Source organism: Haliaeetus albicilla, chromosome 11 (assembly GCF_947461875.1).
Source record: "Haliaeetus albicilla chromosome 11, bHalAlb1.1, whole genome shotgun sequence".
In the NCBI taxonomy this organism is placed as follows: domain Eukaryota; kingdom Metazoa; phylum Chordata; class Aves; order Accipitriformes; family Accipitridae; genus Haliaeetus; species Haliaeetus albicilla.
This window is the reverse complement of record NC_091493.1, coordinates 20,540,673-20,556,096: the sequence shown is the minus strand read 5'-3', so window position 1 is coordinate 20,556,096 and position 15,424 is coordinate 20,540,673. Positions and strand designations below refer to the sequence as shown.

General features: G+C 41.7%; 1 protein-coding gene across 3 annotated transcripts in view; it reads left to right on the top strand.

Moving 5' to 3' along the window:
* The first annotated feature begins 6,378 nt into the window (after positions 1-6,378).
* Positions 6,379-15,424, top strand: part of RBP3 (retinol binding protein 3) — a 30,583-nt gene continuing 21,537 nt past the window's right edge. For all 3 annotated transcript variants that reach the window (XM_069796541.1, XM_069796540.1, XM_069796542.1), the window contains exon 1: positions 6,379-9,544. In XM_069796541.1, the coding sequence (XP_069652642.1) occupies positions 6,497-9,544 (3,048 nt within the window). In that variant the 5' untranslated portion in view covers positions 6,379-6,496. The remainder of the gene's footprint in view (positions 9,545-15,424) is intronic.

The following is a 15,424-nucleotide window of genomic DNA, read 5'->3' as shown; positions in this document are numbered from 1 at the left end:
CTGGGCTGCCCACAGCCTTTTTTGCCCTCTCCGTGTCTCCAAGCTGCCCCACTGTCATGTCTGCATTGGCTGCTGCCTCCAGGCTGCCTCAGGAAAATGCCATCCCTCCGAGCTGCCTCAGAGCTGCTCCTGTTTCTTTTTTGTCGTCTCCCTTAAAGCTTCTGCTGGACCATCAGTCATAATTCGGCTAAAAGCCTCACAGGACAACGGCTTCAGTGTAGCCCTGGAAAATGGGACACCCTGAGTCAGTCCCCTCACTGAGGCGTATGGTTTGGCTGGAGCCCAGCAGACCGGCCCTCCATTAGCCCTCACAAAAGCCCTGACAGTGGCCCAGCACACCCAAAGAGCAGAGTGAGGAACATCCCAGCAGCCTCTACCTTGGCACCGGCCAGCAACCAAAACTTCTGATCCAGTGGCGGGGTAGAAACCTACTTCTTTACAACAAACTAGGTAGCTTAAGATGCCAACAGCTGGTCTGCCAAGACAGGCTGAGCACTTCCATCCTACGTCAGCATGGCAGACAACAGTGCCAGGATGTGTTAGACCAGTTATCAGAGGTGTCAGGCCCTCAGCAGCACAGTCTGTAGGAACCAGATCAGTTTGGGGGCAGCTGTTCGCCGTGCCTGGACACTAAACAAAGGCTACTGTGGATGACTGGAGTTCTCACTGTTTCAAATAATGACCTCAGGATAGGAGGGCTCTTGATGCAGTATTTAATATTCATTATTTATTATCAGCTAACTCTGTTTGGTGCACCATGCTGAACAAACATGTAAATCTATCAGAAATGTAGGCTCTAGAGGATACAGATAATATAATGCAAACACATAATATACCAATTCAAGGACTGCACATCAATTTCCCCTTTTTGTTGAAAAATTACTTGCCAGAATTCAAAATTATGTTCCTGAATTAGTTCAGGTTAGATAGCTGCAGTGCATTTTCCTGAAACTCTTCTGAATCTTCTGCTTACCTAGAATATGGCAGTTCATCTGTTCGTGGAGTTGGTCAATGTGAGTTTATCACAGCTGTGCTCTGTGAGCTGTGAGGACTCTCCACCTGCTCCTGGCTGAAATTAGAGAGGTTTCAAAATGGGAATATACATTTTCTACCCTCCCGCAATCTTTCAATAAAAATATAAACTGTCTTCTCATTCTTTTTTTTTTTTTTCCCTTTTCTCGTTCTTGGTCACTGTAAAAAGAGAGGAAGGGAAGGGGAGGGAAGGGAAGGGGAGGGAAGGGAAGGAAAAGGAATATTAACAGAAGAAAACAAAAATCCAACACAGTTTGGATTCAAGTTTTTCTTATTACAAATGTAATCATTAAAGAACTCACTTCAAATGCTATTTCCATTTTCATAAGATGGAAAGCTTTCAATATTTAAAAAAACGTGAATGGAAACTTCCAACAGCTTTAATTTTAATCTATACAGTTTTGCATAGCATGAGAACTGAAAAACTTAGGGACAAAATCCTAACATTACTTCTTTTGGCATGGGAATTATAAAGGAATCTAAGAGTGATATTATTCATTATTTGTATTACTAAGGGGCCTAGCAAGCCTGCTCAGGGACAAAGTTTCCTTTGTACCAAACAGTACAAGAATAGGACAGAAAAGACAGTCTTGGAACATACCTGTGCAATCCAGTCATGCCCGTCACAGACAGACATGAAGTAGCACTGACCCAGACTTGTACATCTATAAAAGCCAGTGAAGGTTTGTCTAGAAATACTTAACCAAAGTCCTGGAAGCATTAAATATTTCATTAGCATAGTCCTGTGCTTGAGCTAATAAACGTTGCCTCTCAGTATCTAGGAGCACAATATCACCTTTACATTAATTCTAATTCATACATATAATTTAAAATATGGCTGCGTTAGAAGGCTCTACTAAAACCAAAAGTAGTTTATTTCCAAATTTAACCTTTATCCTGGTGGGCATTTCTGCCAGTGAAAAAACTGCTCTTGCTGACACTTTCAGGTGAGTCTCATGCTGCTGTGGTTTATCAGTGACCAAATGGTCTATATAGGTCTGATGAGGGAATGGTGAGATCAGCCACAGATGAGAACCAGGGAGTATTGGAGCAAAATATATAAAGCAAAAAAAATATAGCAAACAATTTAATCTCACTCTGTGGAAGCTTTTTAGCATGTGATCTGAGTGATGCGCACCGTGCATGCAGACTAGTCTGGGACAGATAAAAGAAAATACCTCTTCTCAGAGTATGTGGGAAGTTCATACCCACAGGAAGTCAGAAAATGAAATACTTGTGGACAGATTTTAAAGGATCATAAAGTTTTATGAGTTATAAAAACTAGACCTAGGCCTGAGCTATTGAGTTCAGCTCAAAACTAAAATCATGATAGGAATTTGGCTTGGGTTATATTAGAAATTAGAATTGATATTCGAGTTACATTTTGGATCTAGGTATTCAGAGCTCAGTGAACAGACTTATATTAAACAACATTTGATAAAAATTTAAGCTATATGTATCAAGAACTGTGTAAGTACATAGTCATCTTCCAGAGCTTGAAGAATCCACACCACACAAGAAAGGATTCTTACCTTCTAACACCATCTATAAAGAATTACCGAGGTAGCAGTGATACATATCATATTGAATTCAGGGCAAGAGAAATAGATCACTGAACAGATTCAGTGTGGAAAAATAATTTTTTCCACTGTCCTAGCCTTTTAAGTCATGTGTGTTGGGAAAAGCATTGATTTTACATTTACATTGTGAAGCTAGTTTTGTTTCTGTGTGCTAGTGGTGGAGTGCATGAGGAAGAATATGTATCTAAACTTGAGGAATAAATTGAGCTGTGGATTGTTGCCATATCTTTGCTTTTACTGGGTAAAACTAATCACAACCCTGTATATATTTCTCAAAACCCTAGTTTCATAAAAACCTCAGCTACAGTTTCTAGGCCTTCTGATATGAAAATATTTAGAACATGATACAATGCACAATAAATGTTAGAAAAGCGGAGAAAATGTCTTTTTCTAATCTTACAATTTTATAACAGTCACAGGCAGGAAAGGGCCATTTCATGATTTTTAACCCTAGATAAAGCCTCACTGGAGAAGCATATTGTGAATCTGTGGAAACACTTCCTTAAATGCTAGGAAAAAATTATCACATAATGAGTTTAGCAGTGGATATATAGAATTCATTTAGATTTGGAAGATAATTATCTGGCATATACCCTGATTAAAAATGCTCGGTTACTGTCTACTTTCTGAGTATGATCTTCACGGCAATTCATCTATGTCTGTTACATTCAGAGTAAAATGAGGTGACTGTTAACACCTCATATATAACATCTGTAACACCCTATAGCATCCTTTGCACAGCAAGTTGAAACAGAGGTAATTTGCATAATGCTTTGTCATTTCAAGTTATATTAATTTCTATTCTAAAAGCAGAAAGTGGCAGAGTACAGTGAAAAAGAAGGCCCTTCTAAAAAAACAAGGTTTTTTTAAGATTTGCTGATTTAAACAGCAGAATAAAACTACTTTCAAGAAATCCAGAAAATAGGAATTTCTCTAATTTTTGTGGTGAATAATTTAACCTTATTTCCGCCATTATTCCATACTTGGTAAATAGTTTCATATAAATATAAGTGTCCATTATGTACTATGTACTGAAGGATTAAAAAAGAAAGTTCTCCATGTACTCCATAAACATGCAATGTCATTCTTTTTTTCTGGGATAGAAAGCTGCATGCTTAAAGCTACTGTACAGACAGACAGAAATAGAGATCCATCCTGACATATTCTTAGGGACATGGATTATTGTAATTTTTTTCCCAATTCCTGTCACAATGGATCCATTTTGTAATCCTGCTCCTTGGCTCCTGGGCATGCTCTCCTCCAGCACCCAGCAAGAGTAAAAGGAAGAAATAAATAAGAAACAAAAAAGGGGACCCATCAAGCAACCCAACCCCCTAGCCCAGCAGGCAAAATAGCTAACCCTTCCATGTTTACACATTTTTACTTCATTGGTTTAGATCATACATGTGTTTTCTTTATCATTATGCTTTGTTTCCATCATAACAAAATTAGTTAGTCTGTATCTTCCCTTTCAAGTTAATTGAAAGGTGTTAGAACGCACAAAAATTGCAAGTAACATTAAAATGTTAAACACTCCAAAGTGGGAAATGTCAGAATTAAGATTATCTGTGCATCATCCCCCTTTTGGTTGTATGCATTAATTACACAATCACAGCTCATAATATTTTAATTTCAGACGTCCCCTGCCTTAGTCAGTACACAGAGCACATGGTGCTTAAGAATTAAGTTGGGGATTTATGAAGTACAATATCTTGTCTATTGAATTTATCGTCTTAACGTATACTACAGGGTGTGCAATTATTCCCGTGCTAACGGCATTTAGAGACGCTATCAGAGGTTGGAAGTAAAGGTTGGGTATGTGGTAGACATTAACGTAGCAAAAGAGGTCCCTTGCCCCAAAAACTTTCCGAGCTAGACAGACAGAAGAGCCGTGGGTTAGAAAAGCAATAGAAATCGATTTGCCCAGGGTCCTGTCCACTGTATTGGCCACACAAGGAATTAATACAGCTCTGGCAATAAATCCTGTGGCTCAAAAGTCAATTTCTGGACAAAGTGTGGTTATGCTGGAGAGTTTTTGTTCCAGCTACCTTTGCCCTAGAGTGCTGCATTATTCTTTGCAGGAAGAAAGCAAGACAAGCAATTCAAACTGGTGATAATGCCCAATGTGACATTGTCACAATATAGAACAGCCCCCTGAAATTAAGAAGATACAACAGATCTGAATCTCACTGCTTCTCTACCAATGAGGCACACAGAATTTTGCTGTGGCACACTTGGAGCTTAGTTACTTATTTATACAGGATCATCAACAATTTCAACTATATTCTAGGCTTCTCCTTTGGCAAGGGAAGTGGCAACATTTTTTAAACTAGGGTTTTTACCGATGATAGCAGGGCCTGGTTGCTAGAAATACCTGTGATTATAACATCAAGTTTTTCAGCTTTTGCCATAGACCAGTCCTTTCTCTAATGGGCTCTTAGAACAATTTAACTGTTCCCTTTGACGATTTTACATTTGCACATTTACAAACACACAGACAGAAATCAACCATGGGGTGAAATAGTACTTGTATATATAGATGAGGCTATTCCTATATGGACATGTTAAAGGAAGGAACTTTACAAAACTTCTTTATTACTACAACTAAATGACCCAGAAAGAGGACTGCACTAAACTTTGCTCATGTGAGTGGCAGGCTTCACTCATGACATTTAAACATGACACCAACAGAGTACACCCAGCCAGGGTAGACCATCTCTAGACTCTTCTCTCCACATATATTCATATGTAGCAACAAGTGACATTTTGAAAGCAATACAAAACCACTCTATTCCCAGATTCCCTAGTCTATTCTTGCAGCTACCTCCAGCAAGCGGAATGGCTGGGGTAGCAACTCATTTCAGACTAAAAGCCAAGAATCTGTTCTTGTATGTCTTTGGCATGTCATACTGGAGCTCTGAATGTTGACAACTCACATGGGTACAGCCTGCAGCTGCATCCCACATATTCTGATCCTCTTTCAAACTCTTAATACAATAGGGTCTCAAATACATTGTGAGCAGAAGAAAACAACCCCCCATGTTCTATTTTGGTATGTTGAGCCTAAAGTCTATTGGCTGGGAGCTGTCATCAGACATGACCATATGTTACTCAATGGTATTACAAGTAAATCCTAATTGAGTGCAAATTATGAAGATTAAAGTCACCTCAGATTTAGCTGTATTATGTTGAGGCAAATGTATTTCAAAGTCCTGTTTAAAATGCTGGCAATTCTCAGCACAGAAATTAACAGGCTGTCATTACCTTGGATTTTATGAGCTGTTCTAAATGTCTGCAGTTCCTTTTTTGGAGCCCTTAGTCATAGAATGTAAGAACGGTCCTTTGCAGCTCAGACTGAAAAACACCAAAGACAATATATTGTCAACAACTTTTGAAAAAATATTAAATATTGATACAACTGAGTCACTGAAGAATCTCTTGGTATGAGCTTTTCATAAATAACGGTAAAAGACTGGATGACTGCTGTTCTGATTGTAGATAAAATCGAAGTTTTGCATTTAAGCAATCCACTGTCAGGATAAGCCAGAACCAGTTTATAATAGGCAATGCATTACCTTTTGGAAACAATTAACTGCCATAAAGATATTCCTTGATGATTGAAGTTTATTACTGTTTCATAAGAGGGCTATGAAGTAGTAAGGAGCTGAACTTCATCTATTGGTGCATTTCAGATGATGCACTCCATTTTAATGAGATTAAAGGTTTAATGCAGATAAAAGATTTTTATCTGTTCAGTGCACCTGGATTCAACACAGGGATTTCAGTGTGATTCACAAACAGAGACTCATCGGAGAGGTACATTCAACCTGATAAAGAAGAGGTTGTGACTTCTTTCCTTCTTTTCTATTCCATACAGAGACAAAATGACCAGGACACATTTCTTCCTGTTTTCAGCACTGATCATGTGCAGCATATCTGCTGAGGAAATCTTTCAGCCAACGCTAGTACTGGACATGGCTAAAGTCCTTCTGGATAACTACTGCTATCCTGAAAACCTAGTGGGAATGCAAGAAGCCATTGAACAAGCAATCAAGAGCGGGGAGATCCTGGACATCTCAGATCCAAAAATGCTGGCCAGTGTCTTGACAGCTGGAGTGCAGGGTGCTCTGAATGACCCAAGACTGGTGATCTCCTATGAGCCATCACCACATGCAGCTCCCAAAAAAGAAGCTGAGGCTTCCCCTACTCGTGAACAACTCCTGAGTCTTGTTGAGCATGCAGTCACCTATGACAAGCTGGAGGGCAATGTCGGCTACCTGAGGATTGATTATATCATAGGACAGGAAGTTGTGCAGAAAGTTGGAGCTTTTCTAGTGGACAAGGTGTGGAAGACACTGATAGAGACATCTGCCCTGGTGATAGATCTTCGTCACAGCACTGGGGGACAGATTTCTGGCCTCCCCTTCATCATCTCATACTTGCATGAAGCAGACAAGATGCTGCATGTTGATACTGTATACAATCGGCCATCCAACACCACTACAGAGATATGGACACTGCCAAAGGTGTTGGGAGAGAGGTACAGCAAGAACAAGGATGTCATTGTTTTGATCAGCCGCCACACCACAGGAGTGGCTGAAGATGTGGCTTACATCCTCAAGCACATGAACAGGGCTATCACTGTCGGGGAGAAGACAGCTGGGGGCTCACTGGACATCCAGAAGCTGCGTATTGGCCCCACCAATTTCTATATGATGGTTCCCGTGTCACGATCTGTGAGCCCCTTGAGTGGGGGTGGACAGAGCTGGGAGGTAAGTGGGGTGATGCCATGTGTGGCTACTGAGGCAGAGCAAGCCTTGCAGAAATCCCTGGACATCCTGGCAGTGCGCAGAGCAGTGCCTGGCACCCTAAGCCACCTCACAAACATATTAAAGGACTATTACAGCTTAGTGGAGCGGGTGCCAGTGCTGCTGCGGCACCTCGTCGCCTCTGACTTCTCTTCTGTGCAGTCAGCAGAGGACCTAGCCACCAAGCTCAACACTGAGATGCAGACCTTATCTGAAGACCCCCGCCTGTTGGTCCGAGTCATGATGCCAGGTGAAGCTGCTGCCCCCCCTGCCGAGAAGCCAATTGCAGTAGCAGCCAACTTACCTGACAATGAACAACTGCTGCATGCCTTGGTGGATACTGTCTTCAAGGTGTTAGTGTTGCCAGGCAATGTTGGCTACATGCGCTTTGATGAGTTTGCAGATGCCTCTGTGCTTGCTAAGCTGGGACCTTACATTGTCCACAAAGTGTGGGAGCCCCTCCAAAATACAGAGAACTTGATCATGGACCTACGTTACAACCCTGGAGGCCCTTCCTCCTCTGCCGTGCCTGTGCTACTCTCCTATTTCCAAGATCCTGCTGCCGGCCCTGTCCATCTCTTCACAACTTATGACAGGCGCACCAACCATACACAGGAGCACAACAGCCAGACAGAACTGCTGGGCCAGCCCTATGGGGCTCAGCGTGGCATATACCTGCTCACCAGCCACCACACTGCTACAGCTGCTGAGGAGTTCGCTTACCTCATGCAGTCTCTGGGCCGTGCCACACTGATTGGTGAGATCACAGCGGGAAGCCTCTCACACACCCGTACCTTCCCTCTGCTGCAGCCTGAGCAAGGAATAACCCGTGGCCTAACTATCACAGTTCCTGTTATCAACTTCATTGACAACCATGGGGAAAGCTGGATGGGCGGAGGAGTTGTGCCTGATGCCATAGTGTTAGCTGAGGACGCACTGGAGAAGGCTGAAGAGGTGCTAGCTTTCCACAAGAACATGGGAGTACTTTTGGAGGGTACTGGGCAACTCCTAGAGGCTCACTATGCCATCCCAGAAGTGGCTGTTAAGGCCAGTGCTACGCTCAGCACCAAACGGGCCCAAGGAGGCTATCGATCAGCTGTAGACTTTGAGACATTGGCTTCCCAGCTTACCAGTGACTTGCAGGAGGCCTCGGGGGACCATCGGCTTCATGTCTTCCACAGCCATGTGGAACCAATACCAGAAGAACAGCTTCCCAACATGATTCCCAGTCCTGAGGAGCTGAGCTACATCATTGAGGCACTGTTCAAAACTGAAATATTGCCAGGCAACCTGGGCTACCTTCGCTTTGATATGATGGCTGAGGCAGAAACAGTGAAGGCCATTGGGCCCCAGCTGTTGCAGATGGTATGGAACAAGCTGGTGGACACGGATGCCATGATTATTGACATGAGGTACAACACAGGTGGCTACTCCACTGCCATCCCAATACTTTGTTCCTACTTCTTTGACCCTGAGCCTCGGCAACACCTCTACACTGTATTTGATCGTAGTACCTCCCGCAGCACAGAGGTATGGACTCTCCCCCAAGTCACCGGCAAGAGATACGGCGCCCTCAAGGACATCTACATCCTAACAAGCCATATGAGTGGCTCAGCAGCTGAAGCTTTCACTCGCTCCATGAAGGATCTACACCGGGCCACAGTTATTGGTGAGCCCACAGTAGGTGGTTCCCTCTCAGTGGGCATTTATCGTGTTGGTAACAGTTCCTTATATGCCTCCATCCCCAGCCAAGTGGTGCTTAGCCCAGTCACTGGCAAAGTATGGAGTGTGTCTGGGGTGGAGCCACATATCACCCTCCAGGCCAGTGAAGCCCTGGCTGTAGCTCAGCACATTGCCAACCTGCGTGCCCAGGTGCCACAGACACTGCAAACTGTAGGCAAGCTTGTGGCAGATAATTATGCCTTTGTGGACATTGGGACTGTTATAGCATCCAACCTCACCAAGAACATCAACAAAGACAGTTATAAAAGGATTAATACAGAAGAGGAGCTGGCCAGGAAGGTGACTGCCAACTTGCAAGCTCTTTCTGATGATGAGCACCTGAAATTACTCTACATCCCTGAACACGCCAAGGACAGCATCCCAGGGATCATGCCAAAACAGGTATAGTTCTCTTGTACCTATCTATATTGATACCAGCTAGAATGGGAGCATTGAGTCAGATATCTTATCTTGTTTCTAGCCCATATCATAAACCCACCAGGATTTACCTGTACCCAGAAGAGAAGCCAGTGCCTGAGTGGGTTTTGGAGGCTGAGCACTCTCTGACGCTAAGGCAAGTCAGGGTAGTAGCTTTGGTAGTAGATGGCAGTTCTGGATGCATGCATTTGGGAGCAACCTTCAGGCTGTGAATCTCTTTCAGTTGCCATCTGCCGCAAGCAAATATGCAGGCTTCATGGTTAGAGAAAAGATATCTCATTGTCTCTGTGATCTCCCCTCTTTCAGTGCTATGGCTTTTCAAGCTGTAATAAATTAATGCAGAAACCCACTGGTTACAAACCAGGTTTGTAATTTAAGAAAAATTTGGTTGGACTAAAGTAAATGAATACACCAGCAAAACATACAGCCATATACTCTTTAATGGATTTTTCTCTATAAAATTGCTGTACCTGACTTCTATTATACCAGAATAACAAACTCCTTCGGTAGTGACAGTGGAAATTTGTTCTGATTGTATCTCATGCTCGGCATCAGACAGTTTCCCAGTGACCTAGAAATACTTTGGAAGAAGTATCTGGGTGGAAGTTAGGTGACCCCAGGGAAAAATTGATTTTTAATAATCTACTTTTGCCCTTGCTGTGTGGTTTGCATAACACTCTGTGCTTTGTTCTGAGCCTGGGTATTTATACACTGGTCTGCCTTGGCAATCCTTTTTGTTCATTGTTGTGCTGGAGGGAGCTCCCAGGAGCACTTGTTAAAATTCCATCTTCAAATTAAAGGCAGGGTTAGGATAACCTGATCCCTTTCTTGGATGAAGTTAGCTCCTTTCTGGCTACTGCTCTAGCATGGCTATATCAGAGACATCTTTTCTCCAGGGACTCATAAAATTACTTTTTGAAGAGAATGCATTTGCCTTTGCAATGAACCAGAGTATACCAAGTGTCAGGTAACTATTAAATGTTTCCTGGGGGAGGAAATCTGTGGGCTTCCACTCTCTGAAGTTTTTGGCATGCATGATTTAAAGTGGGCATGACCTTTGTGGTATTATCTCCAACACTAAGGTTAAGGACAAAGTCTAATCATTGCCAGGGGAGTGCATTTTTTTCAAGTTTGTTAAACAAGAGATGCTGGCCCCATTCTTGCCTCTAAGCTTAAATGGAAATAATTAATTAAAGGATTTTTCTATTCCATCAATCTCTTTCCCTCCTACATTTGCTGGGTGTAGAAAACTTCGCTCTAAAGATGTTTTTGACCGAGTATCCTGCTAAATTATTAGCAACATACCAGTAGTGATACATCATAATGTCTCCCCATTCTACAAAGCTGGCCCATCTTGCAAATTAGTCACTGTTTTCACTGAAGCTGTTAATGGATATTGTTGGCTATTTTTACTTGTTCAAACCTTACTTACTTTATTCAGACCTTGAATGTTGAGAAGAGGATGTACAGGACAAATATCTTATTTGTCACATGACATGAAATTCTGATCCTGATAGAGCTAGTGAGGAAATACCATTATACTAATTAATGCCTCTGTTTACCTCAGTTCGTTGTCAAGCAAAATGATTGGAAGTGGTCAGGAATACACCCATAAGAAGGAAATCACATCAGCGTGGATGAAAATCAGGACAAATGTGAGATTTCTTCAAGGGGAAATAATGTATAAACAGCAGAGGATCTCTTATGAGGCTAAAATACTTTCCAAAGTCATACGCATTCCCTCACAGTGCTTGAGAAAATTGGGAGACAGAGACACAAGAGAGCGGTGTTAAGACATTTTAAGGCAAAAGAGGGTGAGTGAATGAAGATACTGAAGTCATTGAAGTAAAGGCTTTTTCTAGTGATAGAAATGAAAGAAAATTCACTTATTCCACAGAGCACTGGGAAGCAAGAGTACCTTCATTCCTGCCTTGCTTTTGCAGAGCCAAGAGAGGTACTTTCGGTGGAACATTTCAGGAATACTCCATACCAATACCCCAGAGAGCAAATGTCTTAAGATTACAGTGAAGCTTACATGATGGCACTAATTGCATTTGTAATTTTTTTTTTTTTTTTGACAGTCCTATACATGGACGTAGTGGCTCTTCTAACCTGTATCACATTTGTTCCTCAAAAACCTAAGAGCTCATTTTTCTCTTGTGCTACCTAACTTCCAAGCCACCCTTTCCCTTGACAGTGGGATTTTCTTGATAATGACCTTGACAGTGAAGCAGATCCAACACAATTAAATGAAAGTGATGATGAATAACTGCAGGAAGGATAGGATGGGACATAGGAGACAGACAAGTGAAATGCATGTAGACCTTTGCGTCTGCTACACTAGAATAGCTGCTGAAGCATAGTACAGGGTAGTGAATATGTCTCCTCTATGACAACAGCAAGGTCAATATTAGCCAGAGTTGTCTGCTGCATAAATGCCACTTTCCAAAGTCAGACTTCCCAGAGGCAAATATTGTATATATTGTTTGTGATTCAGAAAATAGCATTTTGCTTATAAGGCAGAGCTCTGTAAACTTGCTGATGCTCAATTCAATAATCCCTACTTCTTATTCTTCTGTTTGCCTCTCTCTCCCTCCAGTCATACCTTCCTTTCCATACTGAAACGCTTGTGTTCTTGAATATCTGAGTATTGTAGACTACTTATGGAAGAACTTCTGCCTGATTTTGGCAAATGTGTAACGTCAATTTTAAGTGACAAGAGTCTCTCTGAGTGACTCTTTTGGGCCCATGATAATGCCCAAATGCTTTTGATGCAGCCTTCACACCTAAGAGAATTTTTGTATTAATGTTTTAGATAAGCAGCTGAAAACGATGATCAGAGTAAAGGACAAAAAGGAATACTTTATAAAGAGAAATTGTTCCTGCATTTGAAGTCCTCCTTTTCCCAGATAAATAATATGTATCTATAGCAGAGTATTGTACTTGCTGAAGGAAGCAATAGTAACAGATATTTCACCAGAAAGGGATATAGTTTGCTTATGTCCCTTCATTAATGAGTGAAATCAAAATGCTCAGCCTCAAAGTGTCAAGATAGATAGTCAAATTGCTACATCTGTTGCTAACAGGTGTAAAAAATTGTTGTGGGCCCATACAATGCTGATTTATGTCAACATAACCACAGCAAAATCAGTAGAACTATACAAGTTTATGCAAGCCAAAAAAAATGTCTCGTGTTTAACTCTCATTGACTCTTCACCTTTTGCAATTCATGCTTGCTTCTTGTATTTGGTGCAGAAAAGAATATGACACTTTGTTAATCACTTTTGTTCTTTTTCTAGTACCCTTCATCTTCTGATCCTGATACTCAAGCTCAATGCAGCTACATTTCCAGTTACAATCCCACCAAAGACATCCATTTGTGCTCATTTTTTTCCATTGTCATTAATGTTACAGTAGATTTGGCCATTAGTTTTAAGGAATTCCAGTGCGTTTTGGATGAAAATCAAAATTTAGCTATGAATCATGTTTTCAAATTTTGCTTTCAAATGTAATCTTCCAGGGCATTGACTAGAAAATAACTGCTTACTGTCTTGCAATGAGTATGTTACAAGCTGTGTATTGTCAGAGCAGGCTTACACACCACTGTGCAGTGCCACCCTTTGCAGGGTGAAAGTGCAGCTTCTCATTCTGCCCTGCACTCCCTCAATGGGGACTGAGAGCCTTAAATAACCTCTTTTAATCCTTTCCAGAGCACTGTCCCACAGAGTTTCAGCTTTTGCTTGTGGTAACCCCCCCATCCTGGCTGTCTTGGTGCAATGGAGGGCAGGATTAGAATTCAAAGCTACAGTTCTGGAAAAACTGAAGAAATGATCTGTGAAAAGCAGGATGAGGTTAAATAAGAACACATGCAGGTTTCTTACACAGTTTCTAGGGTGATAGTAATTGACTGCACAACTCTGGGAGGAAAACAGCTTGTTTAGGGGGAGTCCTGTAAAAATGTATATGGGTTCTTCTGCTTTCATAAGCTGAACACAAGTCAGTAGAGTCAAGTTGTTACAGTAAAAAATAATAATCATCAAACTGGAATGGATAAGGAGGAATATAATCAGTAAGACATGTGAAGTCTTCTGCTACATTCAGCTTTAAAGAAAATTCAGCTAGAGTATACTATGTGCAGTCTTGGGCAAAAGTTTTCTGGAAAGATGTGGCTCAAGTGGGGAGACAGCAGAAAAGAGGAACAGGAGTAAAGAGAAAACTGAATAAGAGTCATCTTAAAAAAGTTTAAAAGATTTGAGTTGTTTATTCCAGAGAGAAGAAAACTGAGAGGAGACATGAAAACAGTCTTCAGATACATAAGAGGACATTTCAAATATGAAGAGAATAATCTGTTCCCTCGTCTGTGGTAAAAAGGCGAGGAAGCAATGCACTTAAATTGTAGAAAGTAGTGAACTTAGCTGTTTACACTAGATGTTAAAAACATTGTTGTGACAGTAAGGCTAGTGACGTACTAGACTGGATTGCCTGGAAATCACCCAGTGATATGGGTGTTTTTAAGAGCACGTGAGAATCAGTTGTCAGGGATATAGCTGATCCTGCTCAGTCCTTGAGCTGGAGGACCTACTAGGATGGACATTTCCATTCCAGCCTGTGAGGGTACACAAGGAACCCAAATGTTATTCTGAGAAAGAAAGGCGTAACCCTGCCACATAGCCCCCAAGATCTCATGGTTCTTAAAGCAATCTCAGGATTTGCAATGGCTCAAGAGTGTTGGCTGATAATATTTTAACAGCTGCCAGTTGACAGCACTAGCAACCTTAATGGAAATCAGAATTCCATTAAAATGGTCAGCACAAAATTAGCCAGGAAAATACAGGTTCCATCTAAACAGACAAAACAACTTAGGAGACGGTTGAAAGGGGAGAAAAGAGGAAAGAGAGGCACAGTTGGAAAAGTAGTTTGCCCATGGTTGGGGTATGTGTCAGTAGCAGAACTGGGGATGAAACTCCATGCATGAGCCCCAGGGCAGCATTCTAGGTCCTATTTTATGTCACATCATTTGTTCCAGTTAGGCCACTCACTTGTGAAAGGAGGCTGCAGAATAGGGCTGGAGACCCTATATAGTTAACAAAAAACAATTCTTCCTTTGCTTAAGTGGTGTTAGCTTGGAGATCCTTTAGTCTAGCCACATTGCTTATAGTGTTCTTACTAAGGCACCTGAGGGTTTATATTTAACATCAAGTCATTTGTATGTAAACATTGCCTAACTGAACAGCAGGATCTTACTTTCAGCTGCATCCTGTTCCAGCTTGTCCTTGGCCTGCAAACAGAGCCCTGCTTTCCAAAGGAGAGCGCACTGTTGCTCTCTGAAGCTAGACTTACTTCCTCGGGTACCAGCAGCACATGGCCCATGTGCCAGTGTCATGAACCTGCAGTATTCTAGGACAGTAACTCTCTCCTGTCCATCCCAGCCTCCTCCCCTATTTTGCTTAAAAAATAGGAGGCTTGCCCCACCCCCACCCCCAAATTACATTCTGAATGCTTTTCATCCAACTTCTGGTCTTAGAGCCTTTAGAATAGATATACTTTCATACCTTTTCCTGCAGCCATGAAGGTGAAGAAGAGTTGAAATCCTTGTACATTCATTTTACCCCATGAGACCTGAGGCTTTAAGAGCAACCTGCCCACCTTCAAATCTGTAATGAATTTCCAAGAGTTAGCAACACTGCTAGCAAGTACTGAAGTCCTCAGTGAACAAAGATGTGATGCAGCACAGTAAAAGAACAAGTAGAAAAAAATTTACCAGACATAGACAGAGAGGTTGTACTTAATCAACATGCTTATAGGTATGCATCTAGCAATTATTGTTGGAGACAGAGCTAAGAA